Source organism: Rhinolophus hipposideros (assembly GCF_964194185.1).
Source record: "Rhinolophus hipposideros genome assembly, chromosome: 23".
Taxonomy (NCBI): domain Eukaryota; kingdom Metazoa; phylum Chordata; class Mammalia; order Chiroptera; family Rhinolophidae; genus Rhinolophus; species Rhinolophus hipposideros.
In genome coordinates, this window is record NC_138069.1 from 1,631,421 (window position 1) to 1,653,516 (window position 22,096).

General features: G+C 38.5%; 1 protein-coding gene across 2 annotated transcripts in view; it reads right to left on the reverse strand.

The window, feature by feature from the left end:
• Window positions 1-422: 422 nt before the first annotated feature.
• NLRP3 (NLR family pyrin domain containing 3) overlaps window positions 423-22,096 on the reverse strand; it is a gene marked incomplete at its 5' end in the record, with an annotated part of 46,019 nt that continues 24,345 nt past the window's right edge. For both annotated transcript variants that reach the window (XM_081035406.1, XM_081035405.1), the window contains 3 exons: window positions 423-1,055; window positions 4,059-4,229; window positions 4,744-4,914. In XM_081035406.1, the coding sequence (XP_080891532.1) occupies window positions 956-1,055; window positions 4,059-4,229; window positions 4,744-4,914 (442 nt within the window). In that variant the 3' untranslated portion in view covers window positions 423-955. The remainder of the gene's footprint in view (window positions 1,056-4,058; window positions 4,230-4,743; window positions 4,915-22,096) is intronic.

Consider the following 22,096-nt stretch of genomic DNA (forward strand, 5'->3'; position numbering starts at 1 on the left):
AGCAACTAATCAATATTTATTAATGATTTAACGCTATGTGAAGTGTGGTAGATGAGATAAATCCTGGGATGAGATACATCTAAGATAATCTGTTATAACGGACAGCAAAATGCATTTTGTACATAATACGTCTATTTATGAGTGTAGGCTCCGCCTACTCTAAAACCTTCCTTTGTATGACTTTCCTCCTCCTGTCCTACCAGAGCTGACATTTCAACATTCAGAGTTATGGTAAGGTGATTTTTCCCCCATTCTTTACAACTGAATCATCTGACAGAGATATTTTTTAAATGTATAAAGCAATTTAATTTATCTTCAGTAATTTAGGTAAATAAGTAAAAGGATCTCCAGGTACCCTTTTTTAAAATTAAAGAAAGAAAACAATTTAACTCAATAAATACCACAAAGTTTCTATAGTCTATGAATTTTCAACCAGCTTTAATAAACATGCATTATTTTATTAGAAAATATAACTGTTACAAAAATTAAAAATAAATAAGTTGCTGCCACAAAATTGCAACAAAATACATAGGTAACTCGTTCTGTTATGGTCAGTTAAGAGAAAGATGGCAGAAGTAAACAGAACAAAGAAGGGGAAAAGATATGAAGGAAAAGAGATTTAGAAAGAGTAAAATGAGAAAAATAGATAAAGTGCTTTAATGAATGAATTAGTTACATGAAGTTACCAAGAGGAACACACCCGCAAGCTAAACCGCTGTGAGGAGACCCGCATCGCGTGGGTGGTTTCATCGCCCTGGTGCTTTAACCTGGGGTAAAGGAGATGCTCACGGTCTCTCTGCAAAGGCACCGTCCGCCGAGCTGTGCTCTCCCACGCTGGACCAGAAGACTTGAAGAGCATGGTCCTAACCCCGACGGAGGAGGGCTCACGGCCCCTTGTCCACACTTGGATGGAGGGGCCGCAGAACACTGGTGTCTGGCAAACCTGCCTGCATCATCACTGAGAAGGTTCAAAGACAATGGTCAACTCGGGCTTTTCTTCTTGAAGTGTCTCTAATGCGCAGATTGTGGCATAATTAAAATACATTTTACACAACCTGTAAAAGCAAATAGAGGGCCTTAGATAACACTCTTCAAATGAATAATCTCTGAGTATTTGGCTTTAAAAATCTCATTTCACTTCCCTTTTCCTCACACACTTCTAAGTTCTCCAGTGCTACCCTTCAGACCTACTGTGGTTTCTGTTACATTTGTAACCTTCAAGTTCGAAAATGTTTAAACATATGTAAACATAGAGAGAGTAGTGTAATGAATCCCCAGGCTCCCACAATCCAGGTTTGACAGTTAATAGCTCATGGCCAACCTTGCGTGTAAAGTCAGGATGGTGAGAAGCCAAAAAGGAGACTGGGCAGAAATAGTTAAAGGAGGAGAAAAGCCAAAGGAGAGCGTGTCACCCCCGAAGCCAAGTGAAGGAAACAAGGATTTCTTCAGTGGGGAGTGTGATCCTCTGGGCTGGCAAAAGTCACGAGACTAACAGGAAGCTCTTACTAGAGAGATAGTGAGTGTCTCAGCCATGTCCCCATGATGGGAGGGAGCCAGTGGTCCCAACATACTGCATTGGCTAAATTTTATGGAATTTCTCATCTTCATGTTTCTAGCACACTATCTTTTCATTCAGAAATCCTCAAAAACAAGACCAACAACACCCCCACACACACCGCCATGCTCAAACCTTTGCAATAAGGATGAACCTGGTCTAGTTCTACGTAGAAACATTGTCATCTCTAGAACTTTTCACTTGCTGTTTCCTCTGCCCCGACCCTCTCCCTTTGATATCTGCAAGCCTTGTTCCTCACACCCTTAAATTATCTGCTTAAGGATCTGCTGCTGTGTGAGTGTCTTACCATTCTATTGAAAACCACGTGCTCTTTCTTCTTCTTCACTGCCTTGTTGAATAGTGGGCCTTTCTAGGAGGCTGATTAACCAATCAAAAGGGGACAATCCTAATTTTAAAAACAACTTTCTGTTCCCTCTACCTTCATTTTCCTTTTTAAATAACACCAGAGGGAGCTTTGAAATGCAAATTTGATAATATTGACACGTTCAAAACACCTTCAAAAGTTCGTCTTTGAAGCTAAAGTTGTTATATCTTATCTTGGCACATAAGGCCACCCCTGACCAGATGTACATCACTGCATCTGCCCTCTTGCCTACAACTTCACTCTATTTTGAGTTCTAAGAACCTGGTCTGCTCTTTTATCCTTCCTCACCTCTGCATACCATTTTCCTTTTGCCTGGAGAGTTATCCTTACTCTCCTACCCCCACCATCCGTCTAAGAAGCTCCTTCTTCCTCTTCAAGTAATTTCTTTCATTTTCCATTTAAAATACTGATAGAAAAAACACTTGCTTCTTGGTTTTGTAATACCTCAATGAGATAATCCTGGTTAAAGTCATCATCACACAGCTAAGTAGATAGTAAATACTCAAAAAATGTAAAATCTTCTTCCTCTATTTTCTTCATGAGACATTTTTGTGACATGAAGTATATCATCAGCAAAATAAAAAAACACAATAATTTAACTCAATACAGTACATGACAAGATATCTGTGCTCAGGAAATGTGGAACTGAGTTCAATGGCTTGGTTGAAACCAAGATATATATATAATGTTGGTGACATTCTTTTAATCTGGTAGATTGGTTGGTAAGATTTGCTTCTTTGATTTTCTAAGTATTTCATTACACGTTCCAGGTACCCATCACTTAGTCTCAGTGGTTACCAACATTTTGATGATTCAGACAAAATCTCTCCATTTGCTTGTAACTGCTCTCACTTCACTGTGCTCCTTAAGCATCTAGTCCTTTTCTGGAAATAGTGGCAATGCTTGCCATTCTGTAACTTCCAAAATATTATTTTCGTTCCTTTTTGATGTCTGTCTGAAGTCTTCTGGAATGTTCTTTATCTTTGCCAGTGTCTTAGTCTGTTTGAGCTGCCATAACAAAATTAGCACAGACTGGGCGGCTTACACAACAAATATTTATTTCTCACAGTTCTGGAGTCTGGAAGTCCAAGATCAACTCTCCTATTGATGATCTGGTTCCTGGTAAGGACCCTCTTCCTGGCTCGCAGGCAGTCATTTTCTTGCTGTGTCCTCATGTGGTGACTGGGGTTTCGAATGTTGGTAATTTTTCTTCTCTAAACTTTCTCTTTCATTATATCGTCTAGTCTTCTGGTTTTACCACATATGTGCTGTACCCCCCACTTTATACCACCATGGATTCTGTGTCCAAATGCTTATCTGACCTTTCCCCTTGGATGTCTAAGAAGCCTTCCCCTTGGATGTCTAAGAAGCCTCCCAAACTTCACGTGTCCAAACCCAAACTCGTGCTGTTCCCCTCTGACACCTGTCCCTTCCCCTTCTCGAACAGCGGCAACTGTGTCAATTGCTCAGGCCAAAGAACTCCCGGTGTCACGTCTGATGCTCTTCTTCATGTGCACACCCCATAGCTCAGCTATGACAGCACAACCTATCAGGGACCACTTCTTGCTTCCTGGCTCATACCCTGGTTCAAGCCACTGTCACCTCTTGTCTGGATTGTTATGGTGGCATCCTGCCAGGCTACTCTGCATCTATTTTTCTTACTGTAGCACATGGAGAGTGGGGCTAAAACATGAGTAAGTGCCTTCCTGTCACATCCAGTTAGAGCAATAATATTCATGGCAGAATCTCCAACCCCACGCGCTCTAGCCCAGGCTGCTCCTGAAAATCCATCTTCTCCTAACCTGTTCCTTCTGCTCTGCTCACATTGGTCTACTTGTTGTTTCACAAAAACATAAATCCATTTGGCTCCTTTCATTGGGGACTAATGTTTCTTTTAAGACTATGGATGGAAAGTCTTTCCACACCCAACTGAACCTTGAATATCCTAAATGTCTGGCTGAAGTTGAATATGTAGTTCACGACTCATCACCCTACAAAAAATCTGCAACACCTGACCTCAGCCTGAGCACAAATGAACCATTTCGGATTCCGGTCACTGGCCAGCCAGCTTCTCCTCAGGACTCTGGGCCCTGCAGCTGGCATCTGCAGAGTACTTACTGCAAGCATCTCAGGAAGCAGCCCTGTTGTCTCAGCACCTCGCAGACCAGCATGACCCCCAGATCATCCAGGTCGTTGTTGCCCAGGCTCAGCTGCTGCAGGCTCCGATTGGAGGTCAGAAGTGTGGACAGATCCCAGCAGCAGTGTGAGGTGAGACTGCAGTTGTCTAGTCTGCAAGAAAGAGGATGACTTAAATAAAATGTCCCCTTACCATCCCCCAGGTCTCCCAGATCATAGCCTGTATGTTTCAAACACAGAAAATTAAAGGCTTAACAAGCTTGAAACAACCGTATGTGCCCATTGTTATTCTTCTCTTCTTTTCAGGTAAGAGTATTTTTTCCATTCCATTCTGGATTATGCAGATCAAATTAGTAATCGCAGTTTGTGAAGTGAATTTTCCCAAATTCTATGTCTCCCTCTAAATTTCCTTAAAAAACAAGAGCCATACCACCCCCACTCTTTTGTGGTAGAGAGATTTGTGGAGAAAGGAACTCTAGTATTTACCTTTACACCATCTAGAACTAGAACCCCTCCCAGTGCCAAGATTCTGTAATCAGCCAAACCTGCAGAGGACGCCATTCCTTCTCAGATACAGACTATCTCATCATCCCTCCCCCAGACTCCATCACTGCCCCACCCTTAGGCACACTGTGTTCCCATCACCATAACAAGCTAAGAGACTTACTCCAACAACTGAAGCTTGCAGTTGGGGTGCAAGAGGCCCTTACAGAGCAGCTTGACACCCATGTCTCCAAGAGCATTGCCCCGCAGGTACAGGTGTGTGAGATTCTGGTTAGCACTGAGCACCGAGGACAGAGCTGGACAGCAAGCCGGTGTAAGGCCAGAGTTCACCAGCCTGCAGAAGGAACAGGGACAAGAGTTCTCAGTGGACAGCCTTCCTTGGACACTGCACAGCTATCTCACCACAAAAAAAGCGGCATCCTTCAACTTCAAGGTCAGGAGCGATCATCTGGGATATAACCTGACGGGAGCATGAATCCCTGAATTTGGTTCCATAATAGGAACAAATGATGGTCTCAGCAGATGCTTTGCTGTGATCAGAAGGGACAGAGTGAAAAACAAACTGCTCTTAATTTCCTCCCCAGTCCTCCTCCTTCTTACACGTGTTCCCTCTGGCCATGCATGCTACTCATGACCACTTCTTCCAGGAAGACATCCCAGGCTGTTCCTGACTAATAATTCCCACAGTGTCACAGATTGCTGCCTGATTTCATTCTGACACCAACCAGGGAAGACACAGTGCAGCTGTAACTATAGTATATATTTTACAGATTAGAAATCTCACATTATGTGTTTTTCTTAAAGTCAAAGAGCCTGCTAGTGTCATCCCCCCACCTCTGTTGCCCCTTCTGTCCTTGTCACACTCCCTCTACACTGTAAGACTCCTCACAGAGTATAAAGTCCTAGCTATACATTATACTCAATGGAAATAAGGTTTTTGATGTCCTACTCTTGGGTCAAGTTGAGCACATTTTCTCACCCAATGAGAGCATGACGGCCCTGAAACAGATAGCTGTGTCACTCCTGCATCGAATTTCAGAGGGTGGTGTATATACATTGTACAGAAAGGCTGTCATGCGGGGTGGCCTGCGGGGTCTCTGCTCTCGCTCCCCACATAAGAACGCAGGATATGGCTAGGCCAAAAAGGAACACCCCCGGAGCCATAGGTAGGGGAGTCACACCACTATATTCTCACTGGCGGCTGGGTTGGAGCCACAGGAAACAGGAGCCACACGATCCGCAACCCTCACTCCGCCGCTGGCTAGCTCAGCCGCCATCTTCTCGCCAGACCCCATTTTGCTGCTAGCGTAGCCACGGCAGTTATATTAGTGGCCAATGGCTCACTGGTTACAGCTGACGGCCAACTAGCCACAGCTGGTGGCCATCCAATCACAATTGATGGCCATTTACTACCTGAGCCAGCACCTTTCTATGTGAGGCCGAGAGCCTGGAAACTGCACTCCTGGCTCTGTCCCCACAAAGGCACATGTGCTAGGCCTTACACAGGCCTTGACTTAAGAATACCTCATGCAGTCACATTTCTTCCTGCCAGAATCCATAGCAATCACATCGTTTTAAGCTATAAAGTGTCTTAGAATCAGGATAAACAGAAACACAGAAAGAAGTCGTTCAGACAGTGTAACATGAACAAATGATCTAAACGAAACAGAAGCACCTTTCTACCCACCTGTCTCCATCTTCCCAATCAACCATGAATCAGCATGAAAAGCATAGAGTAAGCAAGACCAAGAGGGAAGAACAAAAATAAAGCAAGTTTTGAAGGACTGCAAGGAAGTCTTTGTCTCCAGCTAAGAAGAATTTTATCAGAGGGTTTTGAGTGAACATGCAGAAGGGATTTGCAGGATTACTGGCTGTTATGGACCTAATATTTATGTCCCCAAAATTCAAATGTTAAAATCTTAACCCCCAGTGTGATGGTATTAGGAGGTGGGACCTTTGGGAGGTCTTAAGTAGGGCTTGAGGGTGTAGCCCTCGGGATGGGATTAGTGCCCTTATATTAGAGACCCCCTCACACCAATCACCACATGAGGACACAGCAAGAAAATGACTGCCTGCGAGCCAGGAAGAGGGTCCTTACCAGGAACCAGATCATCAATAGGAGAGTTGATCTTGGACTTCCAGACTCCAGAACTGTGAGAAATAAATATTTGTTGTGTAAGCCGCCCAGTCTGTGCTAATTTTGTTATGGCAGCTCAAACAGACTAAGACACTGGCAAAGATAAAGAACATTCCAGAAGACTTCAGACAGACATCAAAAAGGAACGAAAATAATATTTTGGAAGTTACAGAATGGCAAGCATTGCCACTATTTCCAGAAAAGGACTAGATGCTTAAGGAGCACAGTGAAGTGAGAGCAGTTACAAGCAAATGGAGAGATTTTGTCTGAATCATCAAAATGTTGGTAACCACTGAGACTAAGTGATGGGTACCTGGAACGTGTAATGAAATACTTAGAAAATCAAAGAAGCAAATCTTACCAACCAATCTACCAGATTAAAAGAATGTCACCAACATTATATATATATCTTGGTTTCAACCAAGCCATTGAACTCAGTTCCACATTTCCTGAGCACAGATATCTTGTCATGTACTGTATTGAGTTAAATTATTGTGTTTTTTTATTTTGCTGATGATATACTTCATGTCACAAAAATGTCTCATGAAGAAAATAGAGGAAGAAGATTTTACATTTTTTGAGTATTTACTATCTACTTAGCTGTGTGATGATGACTTTAACCAGGATTATCTCATTGAGGTATTACAAAACCAAGAAGCAAGTGTTTTTTCTATCAGTATTTTAAATGGAAAATGAAAGAAATTACTTGAAGAGGAAGAAGGAGCTTCTTAGACGGATGGTGGGGGTAGGAGAGTAAGGATAACTCTCCAGGCAAAAGGAAAATGGTATGCAGAGGTGAGGAAGGATAAAAGAGCAGACCAGGTTCTTAGAACTCAAAATAGAGTGAAGTTGTAGGCAAGAGGGCAGATGCAGTGATGTACATCTGGTCAGGGGTGGCCTTATGTGCCAAGATAAGATATAACAACTTTAGCTTCAAAGACGAACTTTTGAAGGTGTTTTGAACGTGTCAATATTATCAAATTTGCATTTCAAAGCTCCCTCTGGTGTTATTTAAAAAGGAAAATGAAGGTAGAGGGAACAGAAAGTTGTTTTTAAAATTAGGATTGTCCCCTTTTGATTGGTTAATCAGCCTCCTAGAAAGGCCCACTATTCAACAAGGCAGTAAGGAGAGGGCAAGGACAGGGCAAAGAATGAGGGTGGGGCTTAAGTTACAAGAACTAAAGAATTTTGTAATGTGGTGCTTGTGTAATTTTGGGGTAAAGAGATAAAGCCCTAAAGTTCTAGAAAAGAAAATTTAGCTATGCCTAACAAAATATAAAATGCTTTAAAGTTTTGCCTCATTAATTTCACTTATATGTATCCATCTCAAGAGAAATGTACATATATAAAGTTATAAATATATAGTTACAAATATAAAGTTACAAATATATACAAATACACTTTTTTCAGAGGTGTTTGTAATAATAAAAAGTAGAAGCTCATCCAAAGGTTCATCATTCAATGAGTAGCTAAATAAATTACCATAATGCATACTATGGAATATTATGCCCAAATTCGTACATCTGTATATATACCAGTATGGCAATGTACTTACAATAAATTACAAAAGCAAATCATAGGAAAGAATTCACATTATGAATCTAGTTTGACAAAGAGATAGAATGTTATGGATTGAATTGTGTGTTCCCAAAACTTCTTATTTTGAAGTCCTAGCCCCCAATACTTCCAAACGTGACTTTATTTAGAAATAAGGTCATTGAAGATGTAATTAGTTAACATAAGGTCATTAAGGTGAGCGATAATCCAATATAACTGGTATGTTTGTAAAAAAGGGAACTTGGACACAAAAACACATACATACCAACTCAGGGACAACACCATGTAGAGATAAAGGCTAAGATTGAGGGGATGCATTTACAAACCATGGAATCCCAGAGATTGCTGGTAAGCCACCAGAAGCATAAAGCAGATTTTTCCTCATAGCTACCAGAAGGAACCAACTCTGCCAAAATCTTGATCTTGGACTTTTAGTCTCCACTAATGAGAGAACAAATTTCAGTTGGAACATTCCATCCAACAACAGCAAAATACACATTTTTTTCTCAAGTGCACATGGGACATTTGCTAGGGTAGATTATATGTTAGGCCACATAACAGGTTTTAGCAAATTCAAGAAAATAAATCATACCAAGTATCTTCTCTGTCCACTAGAAACCAATAACAGAAAGAAAACTGGAAAACTCAAAAATTAAACAACACTCACATAAACAACCAATGAGTCTAACAAGAAATTATAGGGAAAATAAGAGTATCTTGACACAAACAACACAAGGAAACACAATATGCCAAAATTATGGGATGCAGAAAAATTAGTTCTAATAGGAAAAGTTCTACCTATAAACACATACATCAAGACAATAGAGAGATCTTAAATAAACAACCTAACTTTATACCTCAAAGAAAGAGAATAACAACAAACTAAGCCCAAAATCACCAAAAGGAAGGACATTTAAAAAAAAAGAGATTAGAACAAAAATAAATAAGAGATTAAATATATTAAATGTATGATAATCCCACAGTGAACACCACAGTCAGGGTGAAAGGTCGAAAGCTTTTCCTCTATGATCAGTAACAACATAAATGTATCCACTTTCACCACTCCTTTTAAACATAGTACTGAAAATCCTAGTGAGAGCAGTTAGACAAGAAAAAGAAATAAAAGCCATCAAATTTGTAGAGAAAGAAGTAAAATTGTCTCTATTTGTAGATGACATGACTTTATATATAGAAAATTCTAAAGACTCAACCAAAGAAAAACCTGTTAGATTTAATCAATGAATTCAGTAAATCTACAGGACATAAAATAAACATTTCTATATACTAACAATAGTAGCATTTCTATATACTAATGATAAATTATCTGAAAATAAAATAAACTATCCCATTTACAAAATTGTATATTCACATGTAAAAAATTGAAACTGGACCCCTATCTTACACGATTCACAAAAATTAACTCAAAATGGATTAAAGACTTAAATGTAAGACCTCAAACCATAAAACCCCTAGAAAAAAAACACAGGGAAGAAACCTTCTTGAAATGAGTTTTAGCAGTGATTTTTTTTTTTTACTATGGTACCTAAAGCACAAGCAATAAAATAAAAAATAATCAAGTGTGGGCTACATCAAACTAAAAAAACTTCTGCGCAGCAAAAGAAACCATCAGCAATGTAAAACGACAACCTACGGAATGAAGAAAAACATATTTGCAAACCATATATCTGATAAGGAATTAATATCCAAAATGCATAAAGAATTCATACAACTCAATGTCGAAAAGTAACAGATTTTAAAACGGGCAAAGAACCTAAATAGACATTTTTTCCAAAGAGGATATTCAAATAGCCAACAGGTACATGAAAAGGTGCTCAACGTCACTAATTATTAGGGAAATGCAAACTAAAACCACAGTGAGATCTCACCTCACACCTGTTAAAATAAACTGCCGTCAGAAAGAGAAAACAAGTGCTGGTGAGGATGTGAAGAAAAGGGAACGCTTGTGCACTGTTGGTGAGACTGCAAATTGGTGCAGCCACTATGGAAAACAGTATAAAGTTTCTTCAAAAAATTAAAAATAAAATGACCATATGACCCAGGAATTCCACTTCTGGGTATTTATCTGAATGAAACAAAACTACTATATAGAAGAGATATCTGTACCCCCGAGCTCATTGCCAAAGTTTTTACAATAGCCAAGGCCTAGAAACAACCTGTTTTCATCAGTAGATGAATGGATGAAGACCCCGTGATACACGCATGTACACACATGATGGAATACTACTCAGCCATAAAAAAGAACAAGGCCCTGCCGTTGGTGACACCAGGGACGGACCTTGAGGGTATTATGCTGAGTGAAATAAGTCAGATCGAGAAAAACAAATATTGTTTGATCTTACTGATGTGTGGGATTTAAAAAAAAAAAAAAAGAACAACTTAAACCAAATGCGCAGAATGAAAAAAAGATCAAATTTGTGATTAACAGAGATGTCGGGGCAGAGGGGAGTGGGGAAACTGGATGGAAGTGGTCAGCCCCAAACCTCCAGTTACCAGATAAATAAATATTAGAGGCGTGATGTACACCGTGATGACTACAGCTCACACTGCCATATGACATGTTTGAAAGTTGAGAAAACAAACCCTAAAAGTTCTCATTAAGGAAAAAACATTTTTTGTAAGTATATGAGGTGATGGTGTTAACTAAATTTATTGTGGTAATCATTTCACAATACATCTAAGTCAAGTCATTATGCTGTTCACCTTAAACTTACACAGCACTGTATGTGAATTATTTCTCAATAAAACTAAAAATTATAAAAATAAATGTCTGTTATTTAAGCCAGACCTTTTGTGGTACTTGGTTACAGCAGCCCCAGAAAACCAAAACGCAGTATATCGAGAGCATGGTTGACAGACAGACAGACAGATGGATGTTTAGAGGGGTATGTATCACAAACTGTCTGGAAGTTTGCTCATCAGCCTGTTGTGAATGGTTCTCTCAGAAGTGGGCTGAGAAGAAGTTGTCCTGTCTTACTTCGTGTATCTATGTTACTTGACATTTTCACACTGAATATGTCTTACTTTTGACATAAAAAACTAACAAGGAGGACTTTCAGTTTTCAGTCCAACACATAGGAAGCTTAAAAATCACCACCCAGAACACACAATGGGATTTATAGATGATGTAATACAGAATTGTACACCTGAAACCTATGTAACTTTACTAACAATAGTCACCCCAATAAACTGGAATTTAAAAAAAAGAAAATCACCACCCGTTTTTAACAAGTTAAAAACTAAACAATCTGACAAATCAGCAACTATTCTTTGATCCATAAGGAAAGTATGGTCCCAGGGCAATCTGCTGCCCGCAAGTTGGAGAGACAGCGCGACGAATACAGAGAATCACAACTTCGTACATCAGAAGCCCAAGGCTAAACCTGCTGTGGGAACCAGTGCCCAGATGGGGAAACCTGAACTGTGACTGATGACAAGTCAGAGAGATAAAACACCAGGGGAACCCAGTCATAGGGGGACATTATATCCAAAGCCTAACCGGGTGGGACATTATCTGTGCTTAACTGACCTTAGAGAAGGGAAATACTCAACTTCAGCCCACTTAAGCATCGTGTTTTACCTAAGGCAAAAGGAAAACACAGTCCAGAGACACAGGCGCACTAAGGACTGAGACTTAATCATAAGATTATAGAACGCCTCCCACCCCCACACCTCACCTCCACATTACCAAAGGCCTGGTTACAGCCATTATCTTTGCCAAGTAAAGCATATCCAGCTACCAAGAAAAATTACAAGACATTTTAAAGGCAAAAATCAGAGTTTGAAGACACAAAGAAAACATCAGAACAAGGCTCAGATATTGCAAGAATGTTAAAATTATCAGACCAGGAATTAAAATAAACTATTATTAATACACTATGAGCGCTAATGCATAAAGTAGAGGACATGCAAGAACAGATGGACAATGTAAACAGAGATGGAAATTCTCAGAAAAAAACAACAAATGCTAGAGATCAAAATCACTGTTAACAGAGATTTTAAAATGCCTTTTATGGGATTATTCGTAGACTAAAAATAACAGGGGGGGAAATCTCCGTGCTTGAGGATTTCAGTTGAAACCTCCACAATTGAAAAGTGAACAGGAAAAGAAAAAAAGGAACAGAATATCCAAGAACTGTGGAATAACTATAAAAGTTGTTGTATGAGTGTAGCATATACATAATGGGAATTCCAGAAGAAAAGCAAATGGATTTCCAGAATGGGAATTCCAGAAGAAAAAAAAATGGAACAGAGGAAATATGTGAAACAATAATGACAAGAATTTTCCCCAAATTAATTAATATTAGACTCCAAACCACAATCTAGGAAGCTCAGAGAAGACCAAAATGGGTAGGGGGTGTGGGGGAACCAACGCCATAGCTAGGCATACCATTTTTAGAATACAGAGAATCATATATAAAAGAAAAATCCTGAGAGAAGCCAGAGGAGAAAAATAATACTTCATCTATTGAGGAGCAAATATAAGAATTACATCTGACTTCTCCTCAGAAATCATGCAAACAAGAAGAGAATGGAGTGAAATATTTAGTGTTAAGAAGAAGAAGAAGAAAACACCTACCCTGTGAAATTATCCATCAGAAATGAAAGAAGAATATAGACTTTCTCAGACAAATAAAAATTGAGAAAAATTGTTGCCAATAAACTAACATTACAAGAGATATTTTTAAAAGTTTTTTAAAGAGAAGGAAAATAATACAGGTCTAATGTACAGAAAGAAAGAAAGAGCATCAGAAAAAAAAATAAGGGAAGGTGAAATAAAAACTTTTATTTGTCTTATTCTTAATCAAACAGCACCATGCTCAAAATAATAATAGAAACAATGTATTCGATCATTTGTTGATGTATATATTACTTACATGTATACCTAAGAAAAAGCGAAATGAATGACAGCAATGATACAAGGGACATGAGGGAAGAGTTAGAATTATTTTCTTATTATAAGGTCCTCACACTACCTGTGAAGCAGTATAAGGTTATTTGAAAGCAGACTTGAATTAGTTGTAAATGTGTATTAAAAATGCTAGGGCAACTAACAAAGTTTCTTTTTTTTAATGTAATTTGTTGCTAAGAAAAGAGAGAAAATAAAATCATATAAAATACACAACTAAAATGACAAAAGGAAGAAAAAGAGAAGAAGACAAACATAGGATCAAAGAACAAGGGAAACACATACAGAGAGTGCCAAAAAAATGTAGACACATTTAAAGAAAGGAAAACCTGTGTTAAAATTGTCATACTCAGTATACACCAATAACAAAAGATGAATACAAGTCATCTTTGATTTCTGCAATTACAAGAGGTGTTCAAAGTGGTTACCATCAGTGTAATTTTAATACAGTTTTTTCCTTTCTTAAAATGTGTATACATTGTCTTGGCACCCTCTGTAGGAAACAGGAACAAATATGATAGATATTAATGCAAATATATCAATAATCACTTTGAATGTCAATGGTCTAAATAAACCAATTAAAAGACAAATATTGATTATATCAATTGATGCAGGAAAAGCATTTGACAAGATACAACATCCATTTATGATTAAAACACTTAGGAAAATAGGTATAGAAAGAAAATACCTTAACATAATAAAGGCCATATATGAAAAGCCCTCAGCTAATCTCATAATTAATAGTGAAAAACTGTAGCCCTTTGCTCTCCGTTCAGGAACACGACAGGGCTGTCCCCTATCACCTCTGCTTTTCAACATAGTGTTGGAAGTCCTCACCAGAGCAATCAGGCAAAAGAAAGAAATAAAAGTCATCCAAATTGGAAATGAAGAAGTTAAAATATCACTCTTTGCAGATGACATGATGCAATACACAGAAAACCCTAAAGACTCCACCAAAAAGCTTTTAGAAACAATCAACGAATACAGTAAAGTTACTGGCTACAAAATCAACGTACAAAAGTCCATTGCATTCCTATATACTAACAATAAAATCTCAGAAAAAGAAATAAAAAAAATCCCTTTTGAAATTGCAGCAAAAAGAATAAAATACCTAGGAATAAACTTAACCAAGGATGTGAAAGACCTATATGCTAAAAACTATAAGATATTTTTAAAAGAAATTGAAGAAGACACAAAGAAAAGGAAAGATATTTGGTGCTCATGGATTGAAAGAGTCAACACAGTTAAAATGGCCATATTACCCAAAGCAATATACAGATTTAATGCAATCCCCATCAAAATCCCAATGGCATTTTTTAAAGAAATAGAACAAAAAATCATCAGATTTGTTTGGAATCACAAAAGACCCCAAATAGCCAAAGCAATCCTAAGAAAAAAGAACAATACTGGCGGTATCGTACTCCCTGACTTTAGCTTGTACTACAGGGCTACAATAATCAAAACAGCATGGTATTGGCAGAAAAACAGACACCTTGACCAGTGGAATAGAATTGAGAACCCAGAAATAAAACCACAAAAATATGAACAGATAAAAGTCAAATATTATGTAGTGGACCAAAAATAAAAGCCAATTATATGTTATCTACAAGAAACCCACTTTAAATGTAAAGACACATACAGATTAAAAGTAAACGGATAGAAAAAAATTAAAGGATGGAGAAAGGTATACCACGCTAAGACTAACCAAAAGAAAGCAGAGAAAAAAGAAAGCAGAGAATATGTGGTATACAAATACATATATAATGAAAAATTGTTCAGCCTTAAATAAAAAAGGAAATCCTGCCATTTTGACAACCTGTATGAACCTGGAGGACATTGTGCTAAATGAGGTTAAGTCAGACAGAGAAAGACAAATACTGTATGATCTCACTTATATGTGGAATCTGAAAAAAAGAAGTCAACCTCATAGTAACAGTAGAACGATGGTTACCAGAGGCTGAGGGGAAAGGAAAGATGTTGATCCAAAGGCACAAACTTTCAGTTTATAACATGAATAAGTTCTGGAGACCTATGTACAGCACGATGATCATAGTTAGTGATAATACACTGTATACTTGATATTTGCTAACAAAGTGGATCTCAAATGTTCTCATCTCAAAGAAAAAAAGAAAAGGAATAATGTGAGGTAATATATTGATTGTGGAAATTAATTCAGAATGTATACACATATCAAAACATCATGTTGTACATATGAAATGTATATGCTTTCTATTGGTCAATCGTATCTCAGTAAAGCTTGAAAAATATTTAAAATTTAAAGAATAAAAAATAATGCAGGAATAGCTATATTAATTTCAGGCAAAACAGCCTACACAGCAAGAAAAGTTACCAGGGATAAAGAGGGACATTACAAAATGATAAAAGGGATCAATTCTCCAAGAAACATAACAATCTGTTTTAGGTGTTCTGAGGTCGAATTTCCAACATGGGGGAGGTGGTCTCCACATCAACAAACAATTCTCGGACACCAGCAGGATGTCCAATAATTCAATAAATTCTGATACTATCCACCCAAAAACATCAGATTCCACAGGCTGAAGACTCAGTCCTGCAAGCCTGCACCCCCAACTCCCCAACTTCAGACAGTCACAAGTCTAGGTTGTCACCTATGCTTCTGACTGACCAGCTATAAATCAGTGGTTCCCACAACTGCCTCCTCAAGTTCCATTAATTTGCTACAACAACTCGTAGAACTCAGAGAAACATGTTACTCAGTAGGTCACTACTTCATTTTGAAGGGATCAGGAACAGCCAGACAGGAAGAGATGCACAGGGCAATGTTGAAAGGAGCGAGGGGTTTTCATCCCTCTCCAGGTGCAACATTGTTCCTGAATCTCCATGTGTTCGCCAACCCCAGCAGCTCCCTGAACCCTGATTTGTATGAAGGTCCCATTACACAGGCACGCTTGATTAAATCATTGGCCATTGGTGATTGAACTCCATCACCAGCTCCATTTCCCTCCCCAGAGGCCAGGGAGTAAGAATGAAAGTTCCATCAATGATTGTTGGCTCCACTGCCAACCAGCCCCCATCCCTTACCATGTTTCCCCAAAAATAAGACCTAGCCGGACCATCAGCTTTAATGCATCTTTTGGAGCCAACATTAATATAAGACCCAGTCTTATTTTAATATAATGTAAGACTGGGTATAATATAGTATAATAATATAATATAATATAATATGGAATACCAGGTCTTATATTAATTTTTGCTCCAAAGGATGCATTAGAACTGATGGTCCGGCTAGGTCTTATTTTCAGGGAAACATGGTAGGTGCTTTCCAAAAGTAGCCTCATTAATATAACAAAAGATGCATTTATCTCTCTCAACACTTATGAAATTCCAAGGGTTTGGGGAACTGTGAGCCAGGAACAAAGACCAAATATATATGAGAAATATCTTTTGGTCATCTGAATGACCAAATATATATGTTTTATAAATCACAATATTGCACAATCTTTAATGTGTATGTGCCTAAAAACAGTCAAAATATATGAGGAAAAACTAATAGAACTGGAAGGAGAAATGGATGGATTTATTATTATTGGAGACTTCAACACCCCTCTATCAGAAATGGACAGATCAGAGGTCGGGAAAAAAATGGCCGCGTGAGGTGAGCCTCTGTAACGCTCCCCTGGAATTTACAACGAATCGGACAACAATAACTCCACAAAGGACTCCTTGCACAGCAGACAGGCAAGACGAAGAGGCCCACTACTGAATTCACCTCCAGGTGGGTGAATCGCGAGAGCAGGGGAGGAGGGAGAGGAGAAGTGCGAAGACGGAGCCGCGCGGGCACAGGACACAGACCTAGCTCAGTGCTCAGAGCCCGCTGCTCCCGGATCTTCCGCAGCTGCGGGAGAGGGAAGAACTCGGACTGCTAGGGCTCCGCTTATGGCCCACAGGGCTGAGGGGGCAGCATACAAAACCGCTGAGCCCAACGCTTCCGGCAGCAAAGACTGAGGGAAGAGGGCTGGAATCCGTGGTTTAAGCCCTCACTGCCGAGCGGAGAACGGAACCCTTAGGCACGGAGACTAGCCGCACCTCCCTACCCTCCCAGAGCTCTCCCCGCCCCCACCTGGCCGGTGCTAAAGCGATAAAGTAGCAGTGTCGGATCAAAGGACAGAATATTTGCTGCTCTGAGAACTGTGGACCGCAGACACAGATTCGCAGCTCAACTAGTTCCGGCAAAGGGGAGGGAGCTGTGGAAGCAGGACTGGCTGTGGTGGTGGTCGCCGCCATTGCTCTGGGCCACCTCTCACAACTCACCGCGCCCCTGGCCCCACCCTTCTGGGCGGATCCCTGCAGGACTAAACAGAACTGCTGAAACAAACGGGCTCTGAATCTGGTGCAGAAAGAGCTTTGGAACTTCAAAAGCTCTTCGCATACCTATCAACCTGTTGCAGAAGTCACTCCGGTAGATGTCTAGGAAGAGAAATAGTAAATCAGTGATTGCCATGATAACCAAGGCAACAAGATAGCTCAGAAAGAAAGTGAAAAGTCTCCAGAAAAGAAACTTAGAGATATGGACATTTGTGATTTAAATGACAGAGAATTCAAGATCGCAATTCTGAAAAAACTGAACGAGATGCAAGAAAACACAGAAAGGCAGTTTAATGAACTCAGAAACACAATCAAAGAACACCATGAGCATTTTACAAAAGAGATTGAAATCTCCAAAAAGAACTAAATAGAATTTCTGGAGATTAAGAACTCAATAGAAGAAATTAACAATAAAATATCCAGCTTAGGTAGTAGAGTTGACCAGATGGAGGAAAGAATCAGTGACATCGAAGATAGGAACCTGGAATTTACACAGAGGGAAGAAGAAAGAGACTTGAGACTTAAAAGAAATGAAAGAACTCTACAAGAACTTTCTGACTCCATCAGAAAGAGCAATATGAGAATAATGGGCATACCAGAAGGAGAAGAAAGAGGGAAGGGAACACAGAATATATTCAAACAAATCGTCAATGAGAACTTCCCAAACTTGTGGAAAGAACTGGATCCTCGAATCCAAGAAGCAAATAGAACACCTAATTACCTCAATCCCAACAGGCCTTCACCACGGCACATTGTATTGAAGCTGTCTAAAATCAATGACAAAGAAAGAATCCTCAAGGCAGCCAGGGAAAAGAAGACGGTAACTTACAAAGGAAAGCCCATTAGATTATCATCAGATTTTTCAGCAGAAACTCTACAAGCTAGGAGGGAATGGAACCAAATATTCAAACTATTGAAAGAGAGAAATTATGAGCCAAGAATAATATATCCAGCAAAGATCTCCTTTAGATATGAAGGAGGAATAAAGACCTTTCCAGACATCCAGAAGCTGAGGGAATTTTCTAATACACGACCTGCACTACAAGAAATACTAAAGGAGGCTATTAGACCACCATCAACAGGGACAACTTGTGACAACCGAAACATAAAAAGGGGGAGAGTAAAGGCCTGAACTGGAATATGGGAATAGAGAAAGTAAGCATTCTGAAGAAACTGGAATACTCTAAACATCAAACTTTCTTTTACATAAACTCAAGGGTAACCACTCAAAAAACATCCAAATCTGAAATATATACTGTAATAAAAGAAGAAACAGAGGGAAAAATCATAGAATACCACCACACAGAAATAACAGACAACAACAAAAAGGCAAAGAAACAATGGAGACACAGCCTTACCAGAAAACTAAAGACAGAATGACAGGAAATCCTCACATATCAATAATCACCCTAAATGTAAATGGACTGAACTCACCAATAAAGAGACACAGAGTAGCAGATTGGATCAAAAAACTAAACCCAACCATATGCTGTCTACAAGAGACACATCTCAGCTACAAGGACAAGCATAGACTCAAAGTGAAAGGGTGGAAATTGACGCTCCAAGCAAATGGTACCCAGAGAAAATCAGGTGTAGCCATAATGATTTCCGATGAAACAGACTTCGGGGTGAAAAAGATAACAAGAGACAAAGATGGACATTTCATAATTATAAAGGGGACTATACAACAAGAAGACATAACAGTCATCAATATTTATGCCACCAATCAGGGAGCATCAAAATATACCAAGCAACTACTAACAGAACTAAAGGGAGAAATTGACCAAAACACAATTATACTAGGGGACTTAAATACATCATTGACAGCTATGGATAGATCATCCAAACAGAAGATAAATAACGAAATCGCAGCCCTAAATGACACGTTAGATGAATTGGACATAATTGACATATATAGAGCACTTCATCCTAAAACATCAGACTATACATTCTTTTCTAGTGTACATGGAACATTCTCAAGGATAGACCATATATTGGGACACAAAATCAGCCTCAGCAAATTTAAGAAGATTGAAATCATACCAAGCATATTCTCTGATCACAAAGCTTTGAAATTGGATATCAACTGCAAAAAGAAAGCAGGAAAAAACACAAATACATGGAGATTAAACAACATACTTTTAAAGAACGACTGGATCAAAGAAGAAATTAGAAGAGAGCTCAAAAGATACATAAAAACAAATGACAATGAAAATACATCCTACCAAAATTTTAGGGATGCCGCGAAAGCAGTTTTAAGAGGGAAATTTATATCATTACAGGCCTATCTCAAGAAACAAGAAAAATCCCAAATAAATAACCTCATGTTACACCTTAAAAAACTAGAAAAAGAAGAACAAGTGAAACCCAAGGTCAGCAGAAGAAAGGAAATAACAAAAATCAGAGCAGAACTAAATGAAATAGAGAACAAAAAGACAATAGAAAAAATTAATGTGACAAAAAGCTGGTTCTTTGAAAAGATTAACAAAATCGACAAACCCTTGGCTAGACTCACTAAGATAAAAAGAGAGAAGACACTAATTAACAAAATCAGAAATGAAAACGGGGAAGTTATCACGGACACCACAGAAATACAAAGAATTATCCAAGAATACTATGAAGGACTATATGCCACCAAATTTAATAACTTAGAAGAAATGGACAAGTTCTTAGAAACATATAGCCTTCCAAGGCTGAATCATGAAGAACTGGAAAATCTTAACAGGCCGATCACCAGTAACGAAATTGAATCAGTCATCCAAAACCTTCCCAAAATCAAAAGTCCTGGACCAGATGGCTTCACCAGTGAATTCTACCAAACCTTCAAAGAGGATCTAATACCAATCCTGCTCAAACTCTTCCAAAACATTGAAGAAGAGTCAGTACTCCCTAACTCATTTTATGAGGCCAACATTACCCTGATACCAAAACCTGGTAAGGACAACACAAAAAAAGAAAACTACAGACCTATATCCCTGATGAATACAGATGCTAAAATCCTAAACAAAATTCTAGCAAATCGAATACAACAATGCATTAAAAAGATTATTCATCACGACCAAGTGGGGTTCATCCCCGGGGCACAAGGATGGTTCAACATTCGCAAATCCATCAATGTGGTACATCACATAAACAAAATAAAGGACAAAAAAATCATATGATTCTATCAATTGATGCAGAAAAAGCATTTGATAAGATACAACATCCATTTATGATTCAAACACTTAGTAAAATTGGTATAGAAGGAAAATACCTCAACATAATAAAGGCCATATACGACAAGCCCTCAGCTAATCTCATAATTAATGGTGAAAAGCTGAAGCCCTTTGCTCTACGTTCAGAAACACGACAAGGTTGTCCCCTATCACCTCTGCTTTTCAACATAGTGTTGGAAGTCCTCGCCAGAGCTATCAGGCAAAAGAAAGAAATAAAAGTAATCCAAATTGGAATGGAGAAGTTAAATTGTCACTCTTTGCAGATGACATGATGCTATATATAGAAAACCCTAAAGACTCCACCAAAAAGCTATTAGAAACAATCAATGAATACAGTAAAGTTGCTGGCTACAAAATCAACGTACAAATTCCATTGCTTTCCTATATACCAACAATGAAATCTCAGAAAAAGAGATAGAAAAAACAATTCCTTTTGCAATTGCAGCAAAAAGAATAAAATACCTAGGAATAAACTTAACCAAGGATGTGAAGGATTTATATGCTGAAAACTATAAGACATTTTTGAAAGAAATTGAAGAAGACACAAAGAAATGGAAAGACATTCTGTGCTCATGGATTGGAAGAATCAAAATAGTTAAAATGGCCATATTACCCAAAGCCATATACAGATTTAATGCAATCCCCATTAAAATCCCAATGGCATTTTTTAAAGAAATAGAACAAAAAATCATCAGATTTGTTTGGAACCACAAAAGACCCTGAATAGCCAAAGCAATATTTAAAAAAAAGAACAATACTGGAGGTATCACACTCCCTGATTTTAGCTTGTACTACAGGGCTACAATAATCAAAACAGCTTGGTATTGGCGGAAAAACAGACACATAGACCAATGGAATAGAATTGAGAACCCAGAAATAAAACCACATAAATATGGACAGATAATTTTTGACAAAGAAGCTAAAAACATACAATGGAGGAAAGACAGCCTCTTCAATAAATGGTGCTGGGAGAATTGGATAGCGACATGCAAAAGAATGAAACTGGACTGTTATCTGTCACCATGTACCAAAATTAATTCAAAATGGATCAAAGACTTAAGCATAAGACCTGACACAATAAACTGCATTGAAGAAAACATAGGTACCAAACTTATGGACCTTGGGTTCAAAGAGCATTTTATGAATGTGACTCCAAAAGCAATGGAAGTAAAAACTAAAATAAACAAATGGGATTATATGAAACTGAAAAGCTTCTGCACAGCAAAAGAAACTATTGACAAAATAATGAGGCAACCAACTGAATGGGAGATTTTCGCAAACAGTTCCTCTGATAAGGGGCTAATATCCAAAATACACAAGGAACTCATAAAACTCA